The sequence below is a fragment of the Rhincodon typus genome, unplaced genomic scaffold, assembly GCF_021869965.1.
Source record: "Rhincodon typus isolate 14 unplaced genomic scaffold, sRhiTyp1.1 hic_rhity00002769, whole genome shotgun sequence".
Taxonomy (NCBI): domain Eukaryota; kingdom Metazoa; phylum Chordata; class Chondrichthyes; order Orectolobiformes; family Rhincodontidae; genus Rhincodon; species Rhincodon typus.
The window spans coordinates 1-23,414 of record NW_025968407.1 but is presented as its reverse complement, the minus strand read 5'-3'; the positions used below and the strand labels follow the sequence as shown (position 1 = coordinate 23,414).

The 23,414-nt window shown below is 42.0% G+C and overlaps 1 protein-coding gene across 1 annotated transcript; it reads left to right on the top strand.

Annotated features, from left to right (window-relative positions):
• Positions 1-522: 522 nt before the first annotated feature.
• hmbsb (hydroxymethylbilane synthase, b) lies at positions 523-17,664 on the top strand. Its single transcript, XM_048593397.1, has 14 exons — positions 523-735; positions 1,130-1,192; positions 2,383-2,455; positions 4,207-4,256; positions 5,316-5,371; positions 6,235-6,312; positions 6,771-6,848; positions 7,019-7,094; positions 8,287-8,400; positions 10,227-10,265; positions 10,866-10,985; positions 12,911-12,964; positions 13,172-13,258; positions 14,095-17,664. Exons 3-14 carry the CDS (start codon positions 2,410-2,412, stop codon positions 14,266-14,268), a joined length of 972 nt encoding a protein of 323 aa, XP_048449354.1. The 5' UTR covers positions 523-735; positions 1,130-1,192; positions 2,383-2,409; the 3' UTR covers positions 14,269-17,664.
• Positions 17,665-23,414: the final 5,750 nt, after the last annotated feature.

The window sequence follows — 23,414 nt, the reverse complement described above, 5'->3', positions numbered from 1 at the left end:
AAGAAAAGTTGAACATGGGAAATGTTAGTTTTAGCTAGACCAGGATTGGTAATACAGTCACACTGTTACAGCCTGATAGCAGCTCGCTGTAAGCAGCCGAATAGCAGTTCAGTTTTGAGTCTGAGTTTTAATTGTAATTATCCAACCTGCCTTGTTTTACTGTTAACATGGGTGGAATCCTTCATTTAATCTGGGCTTTAATCCCAATATTAAACAGAAAAATTACTAGAGGTTTACTTTGTTTTCATTCCTGGGATATGGACCTCTCTGGCAAGGCACGTATTGGCTACCTCTAATTGCTCTTGAACCAAGTGGCTTGCTCAGCCATTTGGAAGGACAGTTCAGAGTCAACCACACTGCTGTGTAGGTCTGGAATCACATTTGGCCAGACCAGGAAATGTCACTAGATTCCTTTCCTTAAAAGGGTATTAATAAACCAGATTAATTTAAATAACAATTCTTGTTAACTTCATAATCATTGTCATTGTGACTAATTTTTCCATTCCAGATTTGTGTTTTGTGTTCAAATTCAAACTGAACCTCTGGATTACTTAGCAGGAGCAAATGGCAGAATCAGTACTGGAAACAAAAAATGCTGGAGATCACAGCAGATCAGGCAGCATCCATAGAGAGAAAGCACCTAGACTCGAAACCTCTGGATTACTTGTCCAATGACATTATCATTACTCTACTGACTCCCCCGAAATAATACAGAGAAGTAGACAAAACAATGAGGTGAATATTTAAGATGCTGGTCAATGTGGAACAGCATTTAGTGATTCACATTGCCCATATGAATATCACTATTCTCAGGCTTGTTGCTAACAGAAATGTACGGCTTCTGCCTTACACCCATTTACATTCCATGACCAAATACTCAATTAAAGTTGACTGTATTTTGTGTGGCCTGACATTGTGTGTAGTGGAATCATCTTCCAAATAAATCTAAAAATCAGAAATGCATTTGAGATGCAAAATCAGTTTATTCCCAGCTTTTGCTTTCTACACTGCTTGTTTATAACGTTTGGTCGTCACGGTAAAGTGTTGGCATCACAGCTGCACATCGTAAGAAATTGGGTTGTTTCAGTCATCAGTGAGTTTGTCATTTCTGTCGCACTGTCTCTTCTAGAACTCCGCTGCTCACAATGAGAATTCTTCTAGAATCATCCGAGTTGGAACACGAAAGAGCCAGGTAAGTTATAAACTTGTTTCTGAAAGATTCTCCAGCCAATTGAAGATTAGCTGTGCTGAATTCTATCCACTGCTTTTTTTTTATTAAAAGTTTTTTGAGAGTTCTTTGATTTTGTTTTTTTTCTCCCCCCAAAGGTTAAGGTGTTATTTCAACGCTGGTTGTGTTTTTATGAACTCAAAACCTTTACCTTAAAGTCATTTTCTACATGCAGCTCAATAGCTTGAATTCATGGAATGACACTTTAATCAGCAGGAGCAGTATGTGAGGGTGCTGGGTTGCTCCTTTTATCCTTGTCACTTATCCAAATCAGCAGAACTCTGTCGGTTTGTAGCTGAGTCACTGTGGAAAGAATTATGGGAGGGGCTATTTACATGATAAAACCCAAGGGTGGGCCGGTGGGCCATACAGATAAGTGTCTTTGTTCCGAGAATTCTCCCATCACTGACTCTTCCGAAATGCCAAGTGATAAGTTTCAGCAGGAATCTCTACGCATGCACAGCAGCCAATTCACGTTTCTTAATCTGACATCAGACCCATACTACTTTCCCTGCCTGCTGTGTGCCAAGCATAATCTGCAGTGTGAGACCCAGAGTATCATGGCACCAGAGATCTATCACCCCACCTCTCACTGCAACTCCTGTTTCACAGAACACACTCACCTGGTTGCTGTGTAATGGAAACTACTACAAATATTAAACTCAGTGGTAAGGATAGTTGCTCAAGGATTGTATAAGGATGCAAATAACTGGTTTAGTTTAACATCATCACAGTGACAAGCTTCACATAATTTACAGCTTTTGTCCCTTTACTCATTGACGTCCCCCCACAAAACAAGAAAAAAAAATTGCTTCATATGTCCCCTATTCAATCTCCACTCAAAAGGGTATAATCCAGCATTATGCTTAATGGCGTGCTGTGTTAGACATGATCCTTACAGCAGTAAAAGCAACTCCTTTTTAACGCTAACTTTTATTCATTCTCGGGAGGTGGATGTCCCTGACACCCACAACCTGTCATTACTTCCCTGATGAGATGGTGGTACTTTTATGTTTATACTTCCTGAGAGCGGTTTATTGTCTTGGAGTGAGAACCTGCCCCATGTGCAGAAATGGACGTGACTCTTTAGTTTCTTCACTTGTGCAGACAGTGTGTGTGTGAAATCTGATCGGTCTGGGTTTTGCTTCTCCCAGCTTGCTCGGACTCAGACTGGCTTCGTCATGGACATGCTGAAAGAGTGTTATCCAAACACGCAACTTGAAATCGGTGAGTACAGGTTGCTTGGGGAATCAGGGAAAATATCCTGATATGGAGAAGTCAAAATCCTGTAGTTGGGTTGATGAATGGGGTTGGAAACCTAGCCTGAGGGAAGATTATACATTCCATTCACAGGATGAGGGCATCACTGGCTAGGCCAGCATTTATTGCCCATCCCTAACTGCCCAGAGGACATTTCAGAATCAACCACATTGCTGTGATTCTGGAGTCACATGCAGGCCAGACGGGGTAAGGATGCAGTTTGCTTCCATAAAGGACAATACCAGATTGGTTTTTCCAAATTCCAGATTTCTTACTGAATTGAAATTCCTCCATTTGCCATCATGGAATTCGAACACAGGACACCAGAACATTGCCAGGGTCTCTGGATTAATGGGTCTAGTGATAATACCTCTAGGCCATTGCCTCCTCTGAGACACTATAGCAGCAACAGATAAAAGGATGAAAAGATCTTACTGAAATTTTTGGGGGTATGGATAAATTAGATCCTAAAGCATTAATATAATATAGACATCAGCAGAAGGCAGTCGTTCAACCTCCAAGCCTGATCCTTCACTAATCAAAGCTTCTCTGTGCCTCATCTGTTCATTCTGCTCCATGTCATTGATGCCCTTACCCAGCATCAATCTCAGTCTCAGCTTTAAAAGCTCCAATGGAATCTGAGAATCTACAGCCTTTTTGGAGGGGCATTTCGTTTCTGCTATGTGCACATGTTATTCCAGGAAGGCTGAGCTCTAATTTTAATGTTGTCCCCCTCTTGTTCTGCCCTACTCCGCCAGTGGAAGTGATCTCTTCCTGCTTAACTTATCAAACTTTTCCATAATTTTAATTGCCTCAATCTGATCACCCCTGAGCTACCATTTATAGAAAATAGAAATCAAATTTATGTGATGTGTCCTTGTATGATAATCCCTTAAGCCTTGACATTACTGGTGAATAAATGAGATACCCTCTTCCCAGGCCAGAGCTTTAGAACTTAGACACACAAACTTGATCTTGGAGAAGTACAAAAAAGGCAGTATTTGATTGATTTGATGGCCAGCGTGGGCTGAAAGGCCTGCTTCTGGGTGACTGTGCCTCTAGTTTGCGTGGGATGATAAATGTACAGAATTAGTGAACCCAGAGGATGCTGAAAGAGGATGGCGTTACAAATTTTAAGAGGCTACAGGGTAAATGTTTGGCAATTAGAGGACACAGAGATAAAACCAGATGGAAGTATGTGACCTGTCCAATTGAGGGAATTGAACATCTCAGCTGAGAACAGGAATGGGTGGGAAGGTTGGTTTAATATATTTTGTGATGCTGTGTGGTGGCTGCCTGGGTGCTTCTTGCTTTGTCTTACCAACTTAGAAATTTTATAATTTTTCTGGAATTGGCCTGTGGATATTTTTGGCCTTGTGTTGAAGTTAGGCTGGCCAGGCAGGGGAGACTGACTGGTGCCCAAGCAGTAGGGAACGGCCCAAGCTGTGGTTGTGGAGGTGCTGACTGGGGTGGGGTGGAGTGTGACCTGACTGCCAAGGGAAGTGTAGGGGTAATGACCCAGTGTGGGGTATACCTGAACTGGGCACTGAAGCTGGAGCAGCGTTGGGTGGGGGAATCTGTTCATCAGCTGGGGGAGGGATCTGCAATCAGGAGATGACATTGTGTTGCCAAACAGATCGGGTGGATGTGAGCCTGATTGTGTTTTCCCTAAACTGACGCTGAATGCCACGGAACAATGCTGTTTTTTATCACTGCAGTTGCTATGACAACCACTGGGGACAAAATTCTGGATACGGCTCTCTCAAAGGTATCTCTTGTATTCTTTCATTTTGCCATTCTCTAAATTGCTGTAAAGTGGTGCCTGTCATGCATTTATCCTTGAATTAAGTCCTTTAAATGGGACGGTGTAGAGGAGGCCTTAGACTGTACCTAATCCTGTGCTGTCCCTGTCCTGGAAGTATTTGCTGGGGACAGTGTCAAGGTAGGTTTACTTTCAGTTTAAAAGAGTAAAGACATTTTTACTTTCAGGTTGAAAGAGTAGAGGATGCTTTACTCTGCATCTAACACCATGCAGCCCTTGTCCTGGGAGTGTTTCATTTCAACACTGTTGAGGGACATTTTACTTTCTGTTTAAGAATAGAAGGAGCATTATTCTATATCTGACCCCGTGCTGTCCCTGTCCTGGGAATGTTTGATGAGGGCAGAATCCAGGGAACTTTACTTACAGCTTACTTTTAGTTTAAAAGTGTAGAGAGAGCTTTACTCTGTATGGGAACGGTGACAAGGGAATTTTACTTCCTGTTTAAAAGAGTGAAGCCATATTTATTTTCAGGTTAAAAGGGTAAAGGGGGCCTTACTTTCAGCATAGAAGTGTGGAGAAAACTTTACTTTGTATCTGAGCCTGTGCTATACCTTTCCTGGGATTGTTTGATGGGGAGAATGTGGAGGGAAATTTATTTTTAGTTTAAAAGATTTTGGAGTAGTTTAAAAGAGTAGAAAAAGCTTTACTTTGTGTCTAACCCTATTCTGTACCTAGTATAAGGAGTTTGTTAGTGACAAACTATGCCTTCAGTGGAGCATTTTTCAATTTCCTAACTCAAACTGTTGATACTAAAATATTTTGCAATTAGCTCATTTCCATAAAGGTAACAGACAACTAACTGTGTGTCTGTTTTAAAGTAATCTGATTCCACTCTATCCCATTCCGCTTCTACTTACCGTAGTGACAGGTGGACCTTTTCACGGGCAGTATTTTGTGGTTCTCCATCTGTACATCGCTGCTATAAGGTGAGTGAGGAGCAGGATTAGGGGAGAGGTATGCACCAGGTTGACATTATTAACCCAGGTTTTAATTTCTCTCTATTAGATTGGAGAGAAGAGCCTGTTCACAAAGGAGCTGGAAACTGCATTGGAGAGAAATGAGTATGAATTCCCGAGTGTTCATCTGTCTATATTTGCTAAATGTGGTTGATTTGATCTTGGGATTAGTGCTTTGTAAAAATATTTCCTCTTTGCAGTTGTTTAATGATTGCCAGCGACTATAACAGGGTCAGCTGCCTCTCAGTGGGTAACACACTTGCCTTGCAGCCTGAAGGTTGAGGGTTGAGTCCCATTCCGCAGGCTTGAGCACAATCTGGGCTGACACACTGATGCTGCAGGAAGAATGCCATAGGTGCCAGCTTTTGGATGAGGTATTGAAGCAAGGGCTTGGCTGCCCCCTCAAACAGCCAGACAGCTTCACTGCTAGTTTTAAGGGCACTGGGGAGTCTCCACAGTGTTAATGTGGAATAAGAGGGGAAATAATCTCAGGTCATCTTGAACCTCTTTATCTCAAAGCACTCCATTAACTGTATCATCATTATCATAATGTAGGAAAGGCAGCAACCAAATTGTACACAGCAAGATCCCACAAACAGCGTGGTAATGACTGTGTAATATGTTTTGGTGATGTTGCTCCTTTTTGAAATAGTACCATGGAATCATTTTCACCCACTTGGTAGATGAGTCCTTGCCATCATGTCTCTCTTGAAAGTGGATACCATATCTGATTATAGAATTTTAAAACCAAAGACCACCATCCCTTATGTGCTGCACTGAAATGCTAGCCTGAGTTATGTTACTCAAATTTGGAGAGTGGACGCAAGCTATTTCCTGGTTTACTTTTAACATTTTTTTTAACCTGCCTAAAGGAGCCAATTCTTCATTGAACGTGCCTTTAGTTCTGTGGTCTTAACTGCTGCACTGTTTTACTGTTGGTACCTCACATTGCTATTCCTCTATTGCAGGGTTGACCTGGTAGTTCATTCTCTCAAAGATCTGCCAACTACTCTCCCTCCGGGGTTTACAATCGGGGCCATCTGCAAGTGAGTGTTTATACAGGCTAAGAGTATAAGTGAGGATTTTTTTTTATTTTCTTTGACAAAACAAGCTATCAGAATTCAGCTGAACTTTACATTGTATCTAACCTTGTACTGTACCTTTCCTGGGCATGTTTGGTGGGGATGGTGTAGAGGCAGCTTCTTCCTGAATCTAAATTTGAAGTCAGTTGTGAGGAGAGTTCCTTCTTCAGTTTGTAGAGCTGATGTAGAGATGCTAAAGAAGTGGTCATCTTTGCAGAGTTTAACATTTAATAATTGTCACACCCCCATAACAGTTGTCTTCGGACATATTGTTCCGTTTTCACTTCCCCCTTTCCAAATAAACAGTAAGTGCTGACTAGGGACATTCCCCAACCGGTGAAACTATAACTTTCATTGCAAATAAAGTGCAGACAGTGTGCAGAGGTGAGCTGTGATTTATATTCTGAATTGTCTTATTGCAGACGTGAAATTCCCTTTGATGCTGTTATTCTGCACCCGAGCCATGCAGATAAATCCCTGGACACACTGCCGGAGCGGAGGTGAGGTACTGAGCCAGTTGTGTGCTTTATTGTGTGGAATAACTAAGCTTTCAGCACAGGACGAAAAGCCAACTCTCATGTTGGATTTTGGATGAGATTTCTTACTAATCCAGGGAAGTTCTTTTAATGTGCAATGTTCTCATCGCTTCCCCTCTCTCCTCTGTTTGCAGTGTAGTGGGAACGAGTTCCCTACGACGAGCAGCGCAGCTAAGAAGGCGATTTCCTCACCTGGAATTCAAGGATATTGTATCCTTTATTGCTGTTCAAAGCTCCTTACACAGAACTTTATAAATATGCAGCAGGGAAAGCCATTAGTCCATAGTACCTGTGTCAGCTTTTTATATGCGTTACATTTAAATTAAGAACAGGAATCAGCCATTCAGCCCATCGAGATTACTGCCTCATTTAATAAGACTGCGGCTGCTCTATCCACAGGCCTTTAGAATGTTTTCAAAAATGGTTTTGTTGGCGTGTCTTCTAAAATACAGTACAGAAACGGGCCATTTTGCCCAGGTAGTTTATGCTGATATTTCTATTCCACCAAGTTTTTTTTTCCCATTGTTAACTCTGAGTTTTCTCAGATGCTGCCAGATCTGCTGAGCTTTTCCAGCAACTTCTGTTTTTGTTTCTGATTTACAGCATCCACAGTCCTTTTGGTTTTTTTTCCCTTTTTTCTATTGAATCCTTTAGTTTTGTTCTTTGTTTCAGCAAATCTTTCTCGATTATTCCTTTATTTTCCTTTCTAATCTATTGTATTGATCCCTCTCCGTCAATCTCTTTTTAAAAAAAATTCCAACATGTTCAACTTTGTCTAATAGCCAACATTTCTACTTTTAAATGTTGTTTACACTTTTCCAGTGTTTCCTCATGTTCTTGTTAATAATATAGAGACTAGAGCTGTGCGCATACATACATTCTGACCACTGTGCTATGTCAGTCGTTAATATGGTAATTCATTATACGATAATCTATCTTCAAAATGTGTTAAAATGAATCAGATACTGCTTGTGCGTACATTATTCGGAGCCAATAGATACAGACTGAGAACTCTGAGCACACTTTAAGAATAGGAACAGCATAAGTACAGTAACCATCTCCAAGATGTAAAATCCTCTTAATCTGCACTTACTGCTAGGATAGCGCCAAGAGAACCAATGATTTTGTTTGCATAAAAACAATGCCTTCATCTTTAAATTGAAAATGGAGGTCATGTTGCTGTTGTTTGGGCTGGGTTCCACGGGGCATGCTGTTCATCCACAGCCAAGGTGTGTTTGTTCCTGAAGGAAGTTCTCCACCTTATTATTGGAGTCAGTGTGAAACTGTGGTTTGCACTGATGTTGGAGCCTGTATCTGCCTGGTGTCAGGAGGACAGCACTGGGCATGTCATGTGTGGTTTGTTACTGGTGCCTGGGTCTTTCTTTAACAGTTTTGATCACAGCGAGGCAATTTGAATACTAGGTTAAAGAAACTTGATGAGAAAGCTGATTACAGTGCGATTGTACTGGCAGCAGCTGGTCTGCGAAGAATGGGATGGGAGAATCGGATCAGTCAGGTATGACTTTTAACAACCTGTTTTTTTCTTTATTCATTACCGGGATGAGGGCGTCGCTGGCCAGGCAGCATTTATTGCCCATCCCTAATTGCCTAGAGGGCAGTTAAGAGTCAATCACATTGCTGTGGGCCTGAAGTCACACGTAGGCCAGACCAGGTAAAGGTATTAGTGAACCAGGTGGGTTTTTCCAACAATTGACAATGGATTCATGGTCACCATTAGATTCTTAATTCCAGATATTTATTGAATTCAAATTCCACCATCTGCTGTGGCAGGATTCGAACCCAGGTCCCCTGGATATTACCTGGGTCTCTGGATTAACAGTGCCGTGATAATACCACTAGGCCATTGCCACACCCCATCCCCCCCCCACCTTAATGTCTTGTGCGTTTCCAAATCCCCAAGGATGTTTCTAACAGTCAATTATGGGATGACAGCTTCACTGGTTGGGCCAGCGTATATTGCCTGCCCCTGACTCTTCTTTGAGAAGATGGTGATGCACACTACGGGGAGCCGATGGCCTAGTGATATTATTGCTAGACTATTCATCCAGTTAACATCCTGGGGACCCCACTATGGCAGATGGTGGAATTTGATAAAAATCTGGAATTAAGAGTCTAATGATGACCATTGTTAGAAAAACCCACGAAAAAGGTTCACTAATACCTTTTAGGGAAGGAAACTGCCATCCTTATCTGGTCTGGCCTACGTGTGACCCCAGACCCACAGCAATGTGGTTGACTCTTAAACTGCCCTCTGGGCATTTAGGGATGGGCAGTAAATGCTGCCTGGCCAGCGAAGCGCACACCCATAAATGAATTTTTAAAAAGCTGCCTTCTTGAGCCGCTGCAGTCCTTGGGGTGTAGAGGCACCCACAATCCTGTTAAGGAGGGATTTCCAGAACATGACCCAGAGACATTGAAGGAGCATCAGCAATATATCTCCAGGTCAGGATTGAGAGTGGTTTGGAGAGGAACTTGCATGGGCTGGTGTTCTCATGCTGCTCTTGTCCTCGTAGATGGTCATGTTTGTGGATTTGGAAGGTGCCGTCCTGGTGACACACCACTGCCATTGTGCATCATGGTCGAGGCAGTGGATGTTGAAGGTGGTGAATTTAGTTCCATTAAATCTAAGGGATCATGATGTTAATAAAAACCTTGTGATAAAATTGTGGATAATTTCCCTTCACTACTACTTCCTGCTCCCATGCCCCCAGAATTCTCTGTCACATCTTGGATGTTTCTCATTAGTAATGCCCCTGGGGCTAGAGTAATGCCAGACTGAAACGTGCCAAGAACGAGTGTAAGTTAGTATATAGTGTCCACACTTCATCACAGATGAGGTATAAGCACTGATGCATTGCAGACACCGCTGGGTTCTCAGGTGAAGTTCCTCACACGAGGTTGAGGCATGACCTAGGTTTTAGAGCACTGCAATCGATCAAACAACTGAAAGCTTCACTGGGCAGAATTATAGAGTTTTGTTCTGGACGGGTGAGTTGTGATGTGCCAAGTGGCCTTAATGAACAGCAAGTTCTGTCCAGACAGACTTACACCATTGCAAGAGCAGTTTTCATTCTAAGGTTGTCATTCTTTCTGTTTCTTGGTGAACAAGCAGAGATTTGTTTCTGATTTTTTTTTTCCTGATGTTAAACAATATTTGCAGTTGGAGAAGTGTCAATGAGGAGTTTCTGTTGTCAGTGCTTTACTCTCCAGTGGGCTACTGACTGATCTCCTTCTTAGACAGAAAGTGGGAAATAAGATACTTGTTGAGTTGCCAGATGCTCCTGTTTTCACTAAACAGCAATTAAATTGTTTTTCTTGCAGATTCTACAGCCTGAAGATTGTATGTATGCTGTGGGTCAGGTATGTGAGGATTATACAACTTCTGCACAGTTAGTACTAACGAGACATTGTGATTTTTACCCCACCTATGCTCACTTTATAACCATGGGGAAAACTTTCACCATCATTGTGGCTGGATTCAGAATGCTTAATACACCCAGTGGCTTCACCAGTGTTTGGAAGGAGAAAAACTGGTTTTTCGATCATTTGTATATATAGCTCATCCCTAATTTGGATGCTTCAGTGTTCGGAGTTACCTTCAACTCTCCCAACAATCGAACTGTCATAATGAAGAATCTGTACCAGGAAGCTTCACTTTTTTTCCCCCTGATGTTGACTAACCTGTTTGGTCAGAAATATAAAATTTGTAAATGTCATTGAAGCTGAGAGCTCTTGTTTGCACAGTGTATATTTGTGAATTTTAACCCTTTTCTGCGTGTGATAAAATGATGAGACAAGCAGAATATAGAAGTGGTTTTTGATTGTTGTGTGTTAATTTCCCTGGCTGCAATTTGGTGAGGAAAATGACAGATGAGAAATTGTTTGTATGAGTTATGTACAAAATATTTTAAACTCCTCAGCTGTGATCTAATAAGTGTTTGTGTTGCTATTTGGTTTCAGGGTGCCTTGGGTGTAGAAGTGAGAATGAATGACACTGCTGTCCTGGACATGATATCTGCTCTCAATGACACAGAAACAGTCCTGCGCTGTATTGCTGAGCGTTCCTTCATGAAGCACCTGGTACAGTCATAACTAACCTAAATCCTGCTGCTGTACTCCCGTCATTGCCTGGATCTATACATTTGGAGATGGGTGAAGCAGTTATAAATAATTGAATAACAAATCAGAAAATGCTGGAAATGCAATGAAGGGTCAGTTGACAGTCTGAAAGAGAAAGGCAGATCAATATATATAGTCCCTGTACAGAGAATGTTAACTGGCACCCTCTGCACTTCCTGTTTTACCACAGAAGAACTTGTAAAGAATTCATGTTTCATCCTCTGATGGTATCAATCCTGTGGCAATGGACTACATCCTGGAACCCCACACAATCTGTCCACACCTTTGTTAATGTTTTGATTCATGTGCAGCAGCCTAGCAGCTCACCATGATCTGCCACGTTGCCAAAGGACAGGAGTCACATAGAATCAGATTTAGTTAGGATGGCAGGTAACTTCCTGAAGGGAATCAGTTGGAGTTTTGTAACAATCCAACAGCTTCATGATCACTTTTACTGCTGCCAGCCTTTTAGTTCTAGATTTTAAAAACTGAACTCAAATTCTTATGCCACCACACTGGGATTTGAACCCATCCTTAACTCAGTAGCATAACCATGCCATGTCTATATGGTTAGGACTATACTCACTGGAGTTTAGAAGAATGGGTTTCACAGTAACCTATAAAATTCAAACAGGATTAGACAGGGTGAATGCAGGAAGGACCCTCCTGACGACTGGGAAGTCCAGAAGCAGGAGGTCACAGTCTAAGGATACAGGGTAGGTCATTAATCTGAAATGAGAAATTTAATCACCCAGAGGTTAGTGAGCCTGTGGAACTCTATCACTGAAAGCGGTTGAGGCTAAAACATTGAATGCTTTAAAGAAGGAGTTAGGTATAGTTCGAGTTATAGAGTCATACAGCATGAACACAGACCCTTCGGTCCAACTCATCCATGCCGACCAGACATCCAAATCTGACCTAATCCCATTTGCCAGGATTTGGCTAATATCTCTTCCCCTTCATACGCCCATCCAGATGCCTTTCAAATGTTGCAATACCTGCTTCCACCAACTTTCTCTGGCATACATGTACCACCCTCTGCGTGAGAAAGTTACCCCTCAGCTCCTCTTTAAATCTTTCCCTCCTTACCTTAAACCTATGCCGTCCAGTTTTGGACTCCTCCACCCTGAGAAAAAGACTTTAACTCTTTACCCCATTCATGCCCTTTATGTTTTTCTAAACCTCTATAAGGTCACCCTTCAGCCTCTGACGCTCCAGGGGAAAAAGCCCCAGCCTATTCAGCCTCTCCCTATAGCTCAAACCCTCCAATTGCAGCAACATCCTTTTAAATCTTTTCTGCACCCTCTCAAGTTTAACAACATCCTATAAAAGGGTGAACAGAATTGTAAGCTGTATTCTAAAAGTGGCCTCACAAATATCCTGTACAGCTGCAGCATGATGTCCCAACGGGCTAAAGGGATAAATGGTACGGGGAGAAAGTGGGAACAGGTTACTGAGTTGGATGATCAGACATGATCATTTTGAATTGTGGAGCAGGCTCGAAGGCTTGAACAACATACCCTTGTTCCTACTTTCCTATACTACCTTGCGTTGTCTGCTCAGCAGGGCTGGGGAGGGCACACTGTGTTCCAGTTGAAGCTAATCCTCTTGGCACTTGGTGTCTATTCAGACTGTTGGAATTGCTGCAAAGCGGTGGAGAATCTGGGTGATTTTGCCATTGTCCCAGCAGCCAGTGCTGGGATACTGTCTCCTGACGTTAGCTAGCTGCCCAGACTGGGATTGAGGCTGGAAACTTTTAGCTGATCTAGTTCAGCATTTTGAGTTCTTTGTCAATCTCGTGGAGTGATTGGTGTAATTTTTGTTGTATGGATGAGGTGGTGAGCTTGCAAAGAAGCTAATTGGTTGTGTTCCTTGTTTTTGTGCAGGAGGGAGGCTGCAGTGTTCCTGTAGCTGTTCACAGTGCCGTTAATGAAAATCAGGTAACGCTGCTTTTAATAAGAGCAAAGTACTTATTGAAGATACTGGAGATTTACAATAAAAAAGGAAGTGCTGCTGGAGAATTGTATTAGATTTAAAACATTAACTCTGCTTCTCTCTCCACAGGCACTGCTTTTGATGTTATGACTGGCATCTGTTTGCATTTTTTCTTCAATTTTACATTTTAATTCTGCGTCTTTCAATTGCAGCTCTACCTCACAGGGGCTGTGTACAGTCTTGATGGATCTGACAGTTTGAAAGAGACTATGCAAACGAGTATATCGCCTCAAACCCAGGTACAACTGCAATTCGGGTTTTTAATTCAAGGCAGAACTGCAATGTTAGGGGTCCCATCTGCCCCATCGCAGATTTTAAAGTTCCCACAAACATTATTTCAAATTAAATAAAAGATGATTCCCAGTGTCCCGAGGCCAATATTTATCAGTAAATGGGTTATTGATCATTTATTGTAATTTTGAGCTCTGTCTGTGCATAAAACTTACTATGTTTCCCTACAAACCAAATGTGACTTCACTTCAAAAGTACTTGGTGCTTAACAGACTATGAAGCTGCTTTGGGGGTGGGACAGGTGCTATGGAGATGCAGATAATCTTTCAACGTCGAGGAATGCTCCATGGCTTCCCAGTGTCTACCAGTTGAAAATGAGCTCCTGTATGAGATCACCTAGTATCTCAGTGACCCTGCATTTATGTAGCACCTCATCACATTTTCGGGATGTCTCGAAGCCTTTTCAGATAACAATAAAGCATAGTGTTATTGGTAAACATGGATATATTTGTACAATATATAATCCTGCATGAAATCGAGGTGGCTAACTTAGGTGAATAATGATCAGGACACTAGTTATCCATCGAGGCAGTTACTGGAATCTCAGTTTAGGGTTTCAGCAGGTAATACAGGATGGGAGTCAGGCTTGAACCCATGACTTTTTCGCTCGATGAAGACGATGCGTTGCTGATCTGCAATGTTGTTTAAATTGGGTTTGTCCATTTGACAGCTGTCAACTATCACCACGTTCATCAGTTTTTCTCAAATTTAATTAAGGTTAACAAGAAATTTCAAGCCCTAAAAATATTTAGAATAAAATGACCAATGTCTGTCTTTATCTCAGGATGAAGACTGCAGTGATGATGATGTTCAGCACGTTGGGGTCACAGCAAAGAAAATACCTCAACACTCCCAGATAGCAGCAGAAAAATTAGGGATGCGTTTAGCTAATCTACTGCTGAGCAAAGGTGCCAAGGAAATCCTGACTGTTGCAAGGCAGCTAAATGATGCAAGATAATACTGTGGTTTTATGCTGAAAATGGTAAATGTCATCATTTAAGTATTTATAATGTTATAAGTACACAGTAACCAAAGGTAACAGGCAATATTCTTATTGAGTGGCTTATGCATCCCATTTACTTAGTAAAAGATTCCTTATTTTATTATACTCTGACATGCTTCTCACTTGCCTTTTGAAGAATGTGTGTTGTTTTACTGACTAACCTTTATCAAACATTTGGAGATGTCACCAGGATTTCTATATGAGCTGGTGTAATCTCCATAGCTCCAGGCCTCTTTCAGTGCTACATGCTTTGAGTCTTGAGCATAGTAGCAGTTGGAATCAAAACCTGCTCATTTGAAAAGTACAATTCAAAGTAGCTTATTTGAATGATCTGTTAATTCAAATTGAAATCATGCTTTTTAAAAAATTCCCTCTAATCCTGTTGTATTTTGTTTATTGTACTGAATCAGCTGATTCCTTTCTTGAGCCAGAAACAGTCTTGAATAAACAAGGCTAGGCAGTGGTATTAGAATCAACCTCCTTGCTGCACTACTACAGCGTGGCCTGCTTTGAAACTAGTCTGTTTTCTTCTCCATTCTAACCCACTGCAGAGGATGGAATTCCAATGAGATTAATATTATTGCAGCCTTCCCCATCCACGCACAAACACACCCACCCCCACATCCACTAAGAATAAGGGAGTGTTTACTGAACTGCACTGGCCTGATATCAGTTGCTGTTACTCAAGGCTATTATGTTGTACTGATTGGTGCTTTTTTTACTCTCATGGCAACAGAACATTTAGTTGGAGCATTGCACAAGGAAAGCCTCATTTTTTTTTTCCGCTCCCTCTGTACACCTTTTAAGGTTCCTTGTTACACAATGTTTGGGATATACAAATTCTGTTTCTTTCACAAGGTGCTGTGTAATTGTGGCCCTGAGGCAGCAGTAAGAAAATATGTGTGCGACAAAGCAGCCCCAAAGAGGCAGTGAATATCTGCCCCATTCACACTAAGCACAAGGGACATTGAGAAATTGTCCAAAAAATTATACTTGTTAGATTTTTTTTATATAGGTAAATGGTTTTATTTTTGCCAGTCAACTTGATTGTTGTTTTAATCCTGTAAAAACGTGTAAATATTTCCCATTTCAGCAAAACCTATTTCTGAAGATCATTCAAATAGTGGAACGTATGAGTTATTTGGTGATGAATAGCATTATATTTGAGCTTGATTTTTGGTCTTGATGCTCGTGTACTTGAAGCTCCCAGCTGAGATTACTGATAGTGATCACGAGCATGTCCTCCTCTGCCCCACACCTTCCAAAGTGGAGAGGCAGCGAGGCCAATTATACAGCCTGAATGTAGCCTTGGCAAACATATAGAGTAGGGATAGATACAGCAACCCCCTTCCTCAATATCAAAGCCCAAGGTGCGGTCACCTCCTGACACTTTGAATTGTGAGTGGGTAGCACTCACTGTCATAGCCAGAAGATAGTGGGTTCAAGTCTCACTCTAGACCCTTGAGATCAAAATGTAGCCTAGTGCCTCTGCAGTCCTGGCATGATGCTGTAGTGTTGGTGATGCCAACTTTCATGTGAAACATTAACATGAGAGGCTTCCTTTGAGCAGATGGACAAAATCCAATGCAACTACTTTGAAGGAGAGCAGGAATGCTGTCCTCCATGCCTTGGCCAATCTTTATCTCAGAACCTGTGGGTTCTGTTGTCACTCCCAGTGCTGTTTGTAAATTCTGATGATACCCACATTGACAGCTGGGTTACCTACATTTCACCTGAGACTGCTCTTGATGTATTCCGTTAGCTGTGAGGTGTTTTGGGACTTTCAGATTGTGAAAGGCATTAGATGAAATATTTCTTTATTTCTCCCCATATGCACCAGTCAGATATTCCTGTTTACAGCTATTGTTGACTTTCTGTTGGACATCACAAGGGATACTGTCTGAAAGTATACAAGTCAAAATCAATTCCTTAACGTTTCCAATGTTTCTGATTCTGAAGCTTTCTGGATTATTTGAATTATATTTTTGCAAAGAAAGTTGGGGTAATATTTTTTAAAAGTAGATCAGCAGACATCTCAATTTAAGGATTAGGGTGTCAGCTACATCTGACTGCGCACTGTCAATATGATAATGACATGGAATGGAACTGATTGGGTAAAATTGCAGAATGTGATCCTCCAATCTCATTTTTTGAAAATCTGGGTTTTTGATAAAATGTAAGTAGACTTGATGCTGATCAGTTGGAATATCCTTGATCATCTAGTTTCTTTCTGAAGCTAAATCATAGAATAATGTCTCTTCTAAAGTAATAAATGATTCCATGTTTGGGAGAGTTCATTCACTGTATATGTGTAGCAATCATCTGCTTCCAGTGAATATCCAATGTTTACCTGTGGGATGCTGTAATTCAGTACCACTTCGGCTGTGGGAATTTTCCTTTTACATTAATATTTTTAACGTCTCCGAGAAGCCTTTGAGCCAAATTAAACATTGTGCTGTTCAGACAGACTAGTGGGAAAGTTTTAGATCCATCTTTGTCCACCTGTGACAAACCGTTAATTAAATTCTGATCACACATCTCCTGTTCCCCATCATCAATCCTATATATCCTAATCCTGTCACGCCTTAGTGTGGGTAAGGGTGATGTTGCCACAATCGTTCGCTCGGTAAGGGCAGTCAAGTCAAATGAAGGGTTTTTGGAGGCCCACCAGACTGGGTCTGGGTAACTAGCCTGACTTTTCATTTTCTCCAATGCTGTGGATTTCCCTGTGCTGTTTTTATTGTACTTGTTTTTCTTGCTGCTTCAGTCAGTATCTTGTGGAGTGGATGTTGAGCTGCAGATTGAAGTTGAAATGATGCTGCACAACGACAGAGCCACATACCACAGATTTAAACAAAGGTCAAATTCTACATACAGCCAACAGGAGGACTGATCATTAAACAAATGTTACTGTTCTTATCCATTAATTATCCTTTGCACTGGCATTGGCCAGGGACCATGTGTAGGATAGTGGGAAATCCTAAATAAAATGGATTGCCAGTTTTAAAGACATAAACACAAAGTGCCCTTTAAACTGAGTCAGAAACACTGACATTGATCCTCCAGCCTCAGGCTCTGAATCCCCCATTCAGCTCCTGGACCTCTTAAAGCAGGGTAATGTAATCAAGCTCATTTATTTGAGAAGAACCTTGTGAAAGGAATAATGAAATCTCTGCTCCAGGACAGTCTTTGAGTAATCTCATTTTGCAGGATGAGGGTTCTATTGCTGTCTCGGACGTGATAGTCCATGTGACAGTCTGGCATAGCTTGTGGTGGAGTGTCTTTGATTAGTATTTTGTCTCTTCTTGCAATAATATCAGAATAAACAAAGTAACAAAGTGGTTTTTAGAAGTTCTTTTCCTTATCGTATCTTTTTAATGGCCTGTGAACAAGAACAAAGAAAATTACAGCACAGGAACAGGCCCTTGGGCCCTCCAAGCCTGCACCGACATGCTGCCCGTCACAACTAATACCCCCTACCCTTCCAGGGACCGTAGCCCTCTATTCCCATCCTATTCATGTATTTGTCAAGATGCCCTTTAAAAGTCACTATAGTATCTGCTTCCACTACCTCCCCCAGCAGCGAGTTCCAGGCACCCACCACCCTCTGTGTAAAAAAAAAAAAAAAAAAAATTTGCCTCATACATCATCTTTAAACCTTGCCCCTCGACCCTTAAACCCATGGCCCCTGGTAACTCACTCTTCCACCTGGGAAAAAGCTTCTGACTGTCCTGTCCGTCCATGCCCTTCATGATCTTGTAGACCTCTATCAGGTCGCCCCTCAGCCTTCGTCGTTACAGTGAGAACAACCCAAGTTTCTCCAACCTCTCCTCATAGTTAATGCCCTCCATACCAGGCATCATTCTGGTAAATCTTTTCTGTACCCTCTCCAAAGCCACCACATCCTTCCGGTAGTGTGGCGACCAGAATTGAATACAATATTCCAAATGTGGTCTAACTAAGGTTCTATAAAGCTGCAACATTACCAGGCAATTTTTAAACTCAGTACCCCGGCCGATGAAGGCAAGCATGCCATATGCCTTGTTGACTGCCTTTTTCACCTGCATTGCCACTTTCAGTAACCTGTGTACCTGTACACCCAGATCCCTCTGCCTATCAGTACTCTTAAGGGTTCTGCCTGTGCTTTCAAGGGAGAGTGGTAAATTGAAAATGAATCTGTAGAAACAATTTTTGGCAGCACCGTAACCCCTCTTTGACTCCTGTCCTCCTGATCTCTGCAAACTCCTTCAAGTCTATAACCCTCCAAGATCTCTGCAGTTCTCCAATTCCTAGCCCCTTGTGTATCCCTGATTTTAATCATTTACCATCAGCCTGGGTCTCAAGCTCTGGCGTTCCCTACCTGTCTGACCAAGCCTTGTTCAGCTGCCCTGATACCACCACCTTCAGCTCGGTGTTTGGTTTTCCCTGTGAAGCACTGAGGCGGTTAATGCTGTTGTATAAATTTGTTTTGAATTGTTCTGAACGAGTGCCTTGGTTATGGGTGACATCATCGAGGTCACATTTACTGCTGATTGTATTGTGTCTGAGAGATTGGAGAATCATAAAATAATTTTTCCAGCTTCTCTCCAGGCTGCCCAGTAACCATTCCCTCACACAGTGTCAGCCAGTTATTAGACTGTGCAAGGAGATTGCCAGCAGGGTCTTGTCTGTACATACACTTGTTGAGAGCTAGTGTGGAGCAATGTGCATCAAAACTGCTCCACCCATGTCTTAATCCCTAGGCTGCAATACGCAAACTGAAGATCAAACCTGAGAGCAAAACTGGTGTCTTTTTAATTCGTGCTGAACAGATATCACCTGGCTAGGCCAGCATTTATTGCCCATCCCTAATTGCCCTTCAGAATGTGGTGATGAGCTGCTGCCTTGAACTACTGCAGTCCATCTGCTCTAGATAGACCCACAATGCTGCTGGGAGGGAATTCCAAGATTTTGATCCAGTGACAGTGAAGGAACGGCGATATTTCTAAGTCAGGATGGTGAGTGGGAATCCTGTGCTGATTTGATTGAGTTGCTGTCACAAGTAGAGAGTGCAAGTATCATACTAATAACTGGAAGGCAGTGCTAGGCGTAAGGCCTGTAATGCTGTTTCACACGTACAGCTGAAACCTCCTGGGGTCCTACTGTACAGGAGTGTATTAGCACCAGTCTGTGATCAGTGCACAGCAAGTCAGATAAGCTGCATCAGCAAGCCCAGACTTGAATGCAAAGGACATTGTATCATCCTGCAATCCACAATGTTAGAAGTCACCATAGGGCCATAGAGCTGCTGTCTCAGAGAGAGGTGGGGGAGAAAGAGAGAGTGTGAGACGACTAGTTTAACCTGAGGGTCATCACATCTCCGGTGAGGGGAGAGGTTGAGAAGGTGGGACTTTCTGGTAACCTCCGCTGGTACTTAGTGTCTCTCTGCATTGCAGAACCAGCTATCCAGCCACATTTATTCCACAGATAAAATGTACAGAGTAAGCCTGGATAAAAGTAAGCTTGATGGAGTCAGTAGATGTTGGTTTGTGTGTTTTTCTGAGGAAGGCAGACAGGTGGGAATCTCAGTGGTTTGGAGATTGATCCCCCCCATTCCAACTGAACATATTAAAAGCTTGTAGAGACTGACAGGGGGCTCGAGAGTTCCACAGATCATTGGAATGTAAATTCGAGTGGGAGTGAACTGAAATCCAAAGTACTTTCTCTACACAGTGAGAGTCTGGAGTTTTCCAAAAGTCTGGAATACAATTGGATCTTTCCAGTCTGGCAGAGTCCACTAAGGTGCAGCAGAAATGAGTAATTATAAAGGTCCAGGTCTATCTCAACAATGGAATAGGCTTGAGGTGTTGACTGGCCTCCTTTTAAGTAATGATGATGGGTTTTTGAGTTTTAGCTTGAACAGAATGAGAGAGTGCGAGGAGGCAGAGTGCAGAGTATGTCTCTGAAGTTGAATGAGAAAATTGAAACGGTGAATCCAGTTGGACAGTTCTGCACCCTCCCACCTGAACTGTAACATCTACAACTGTCGATACTTGATGGACAGGAACATTGAGGAGAATCAGAGCAAAATTTACAGCCTTTGGCTGATTACTACAAAAACATCAAATAAATTATTACAAGGATTTTCAAAGTCAGTTTCAATTACTATAAATTGAGCAGTTGACTTTTATGAAAAATGCTGACATTGATCGATAACCCATTTTTAGAGCTGAATTAATAAAAACACTGCCAAGTTACTACCGAAATTACATCAAGGAATATTGTAAGCAAACAAAAAAAACTATTGCACTAATTATATAAGATTTTATTTTTAACTATTTAAATAAATGTTGGCACAAACCTGAAAACCATTCCAGTGCAATTTCTCAAATGTGCCTGAAGCAGAAACAAATCCTGTATTTTAAGTGTTAAAACTCCAGGTTGGGTTGGTAATGTTCGTATTATTGTTTTAAATCTCAAAATAAGGCTTAGAAAAGAGCAAGATTCATTGTGCTCAATAATACATGCTGTTTAAAGTTTTTGAGAAGATTTGTAGATTGGGTTATGGATGAGGTTGTAGACGTGCTGGCTGAGCCAGTGTGTTTTGGTTGCAAATGTTTTGTCACTTTGCTAGGTAACATTGTCAGTGTGCCTCCAGTGAAGCATCGGTGTTCTGTCCTGCCGGTTATTTATATGCCTCTGTTTGCTGGGGTAGTAGGTATTACTTCCGGTTCTGTTTTTCAGTGGTTTGTACACAGAGTGTACCTCCTGAGAAACAGAACCAGAAGTAATACGAACCACCCTAGCAAACCAAGGCATATAAATAACCAGCGGGACAGAACGCTACTGGAGGCGCACTGATGATATTACCTAGCAGGGTGACAAAACATTTGCAACCAAAACATACTGGCTCAGTGAGTAAGTCTACAACCTAATACATGCTGCTATGATTTCCTCCTGGCTGTTTCGTTCCAGCAATCTGCTGAGTGCCAGGGATCAGGCCCCCAGCAACATGGGCTGTCTGCCACTTTGGGCACTGTTTGAGAAATGCACACAGTATGGTCTGGGGGAAAGCAGGACAAAGTAGCATTGTGTGCCTGGAAATAAAGCTGATTCAGTTTCTGTTTTAGGAAAGGTAATGAACTCCACCTGTTGGCTGCGATTAAAAATTCAGCTCATTACCCACTGAAACTAGGCACTTGTAATGCTGGAGTAGCACAAAGTAGCTGATTAGTTTGTTAACTTCATACATTTAACGGAGGACAGAAATGGATCTGTGTATAATACCCTTATCCCCTCCTGCTGTTAATCCAGTTCCCTTACACTGTCATTTACCCCAGGATCCTGTATTACTGACTGTCTGTCTCTCTCCTGAAGTTACTGTCACTCAGGTACGTGGAAAGTTGTGGTTGTACCTAGATCACAGCAACATTGTCAGCTGTCGACACAAAGCAATGACTATATAATCCAGATCCTGGAGAGAAAAAAATACAAATAGTCCTTGTAGTTTAAATAGTTTTTGATTCCTGCTCAGTTTCCAAACTAGTGATCTGACCCAGGGTAAAGTAGAGGGAAGCAGGTGCATGGAGCACCATCAACTTCAGGATTGACATCCCCTTGGCTGGAAATACAATGGGGCACTTTGTCATTACTTGGTCAAACACCTGATTAGTTCCCTCCTGACAATACTCAGGCTTGACAGGCACCAGATGGACTCTAGCTGTACGAGAGGTGGTTCAACACCACTTTTAAGTGACTAGGGACAGGCAAGAAATGCCAATGACACACCCATCGCAAGAATGAATAATCAAAAGGTAAGTGATTGGCTGTATTCAGGGTTGGAGCTAAATGTGAATGCCTGGCCATGGGCTGAGTGTAATGATTAGGCCAAGAGGATGAGCATGAAGGACCAAGTATTGAATTTTAGGGAAAGGTGTAGGAAGTGTTTGATGGGAACAATGTAGAGGGAGCTTTGTTCTGTATTAATGCTGTGCCATTGTAAATCAGGAGTTTGATGGGGAGAGGTTAGAGGGAACTTTGTAGTATAGGTGTTTCAATATCAATAGTGATATCAAAACCTGGCAAACAGAAGGTGGTTCACGTACTCACCTTAGAAAATAACCTATTTCTACACTTACACAGTAAGAGGGAGTATTTTCCACCAAAACGAACAGTTCTTGGTTCTAGAGGCAAACAAAGAATGTGATGCTGCTAGGAGTTGCCTGCTACCTTCATCAGGAGGAATGCTAGTCCCATTAGCACACTCATTACAGAAGCTCAGGCAGCAATTCAGTAGAAAGGTGATAAGGACTCTAAATTGATTGTAGTTGTGATTAGTCAGTTAGGTAATCAACCAGCAGAATTTCTCGAAACAAAAAGACTGCAGCAAGACATTGAATTCTACAATGAACAGAAAACATGTCAAAGCAAAATATTTCTCCTCTCCCAATCAACCTTAGATATTGGGATCCAAACCATTGCATTCCACTGGCATCAAAATCTCTTCCCCCAACTTCCTCAGTGATCCCAGTTCAGGTTTAGCAGGGCTCTGGTGCAATGAAATGACATTAAATGGATGGCTCTTCCAATGGACTGGCACAGGCATGATGGGAAAATGGCCCCATTCTTGGCTTTTTTATTTCTTAAATCTAAAAGCACCACTGACTTTATTCCTTGTAATAATCTGTCATGTGAAACATTACCAAATCCCACATAACCCGTCCGCACTGTACTATCATTTGGGCTGAACCCAGTCATCTCCTCTTCTGATTAATTTCTATTGTCTGGTAGTGACTGTGCCTGAGAGACCATGAGCCAGGAAGGATGACTGTTTCCCATCAAAAAGACAGGAAACCTATCCCTCCCTCCTGCTCAATGCAGAGCATCCCCAACGCAATGATTGAGATCAGAAATGCAGCAATAACAAGACGGATTCAATACTCATTCAGAGATAGTAAGAACTGCCGATGCTGGAGCCAGAGATAACACAGTGTGGAGCTGGAGGAACGCAGCAGGTCAGGCAGCGTCAGAGGAGCAGGAAAGTTGACATTTCGGGTCGGGACCCTTTTTCAGAAATAAGGGAGGGGGAAGGGAGCTCAGAAACAATAGAGAGAGGAGGGGTG

Coding starts and splice junctions, on each gene's coding strand:
- hmbsb (XM_048593397.1), top strand. CDS start 2,410: ATGGACATGCTGAAAGAGTGTTATCCAAACACGCAACTTGAAATCG. Junction 2,456..4,206: donor AAACACGCAACTTGAAATCG/GTGAGTACAGGT, acceptor TTATCACTGCAG/TTGCTATGACAACCACTGGG. Junction 6,849..7,018: donor GACACACTGCCGGAGCGGAG/GTGAGGTACTGA, acceptor CTCTGTTTGCAG/TGTAGTGGGAACGAGTTCCC.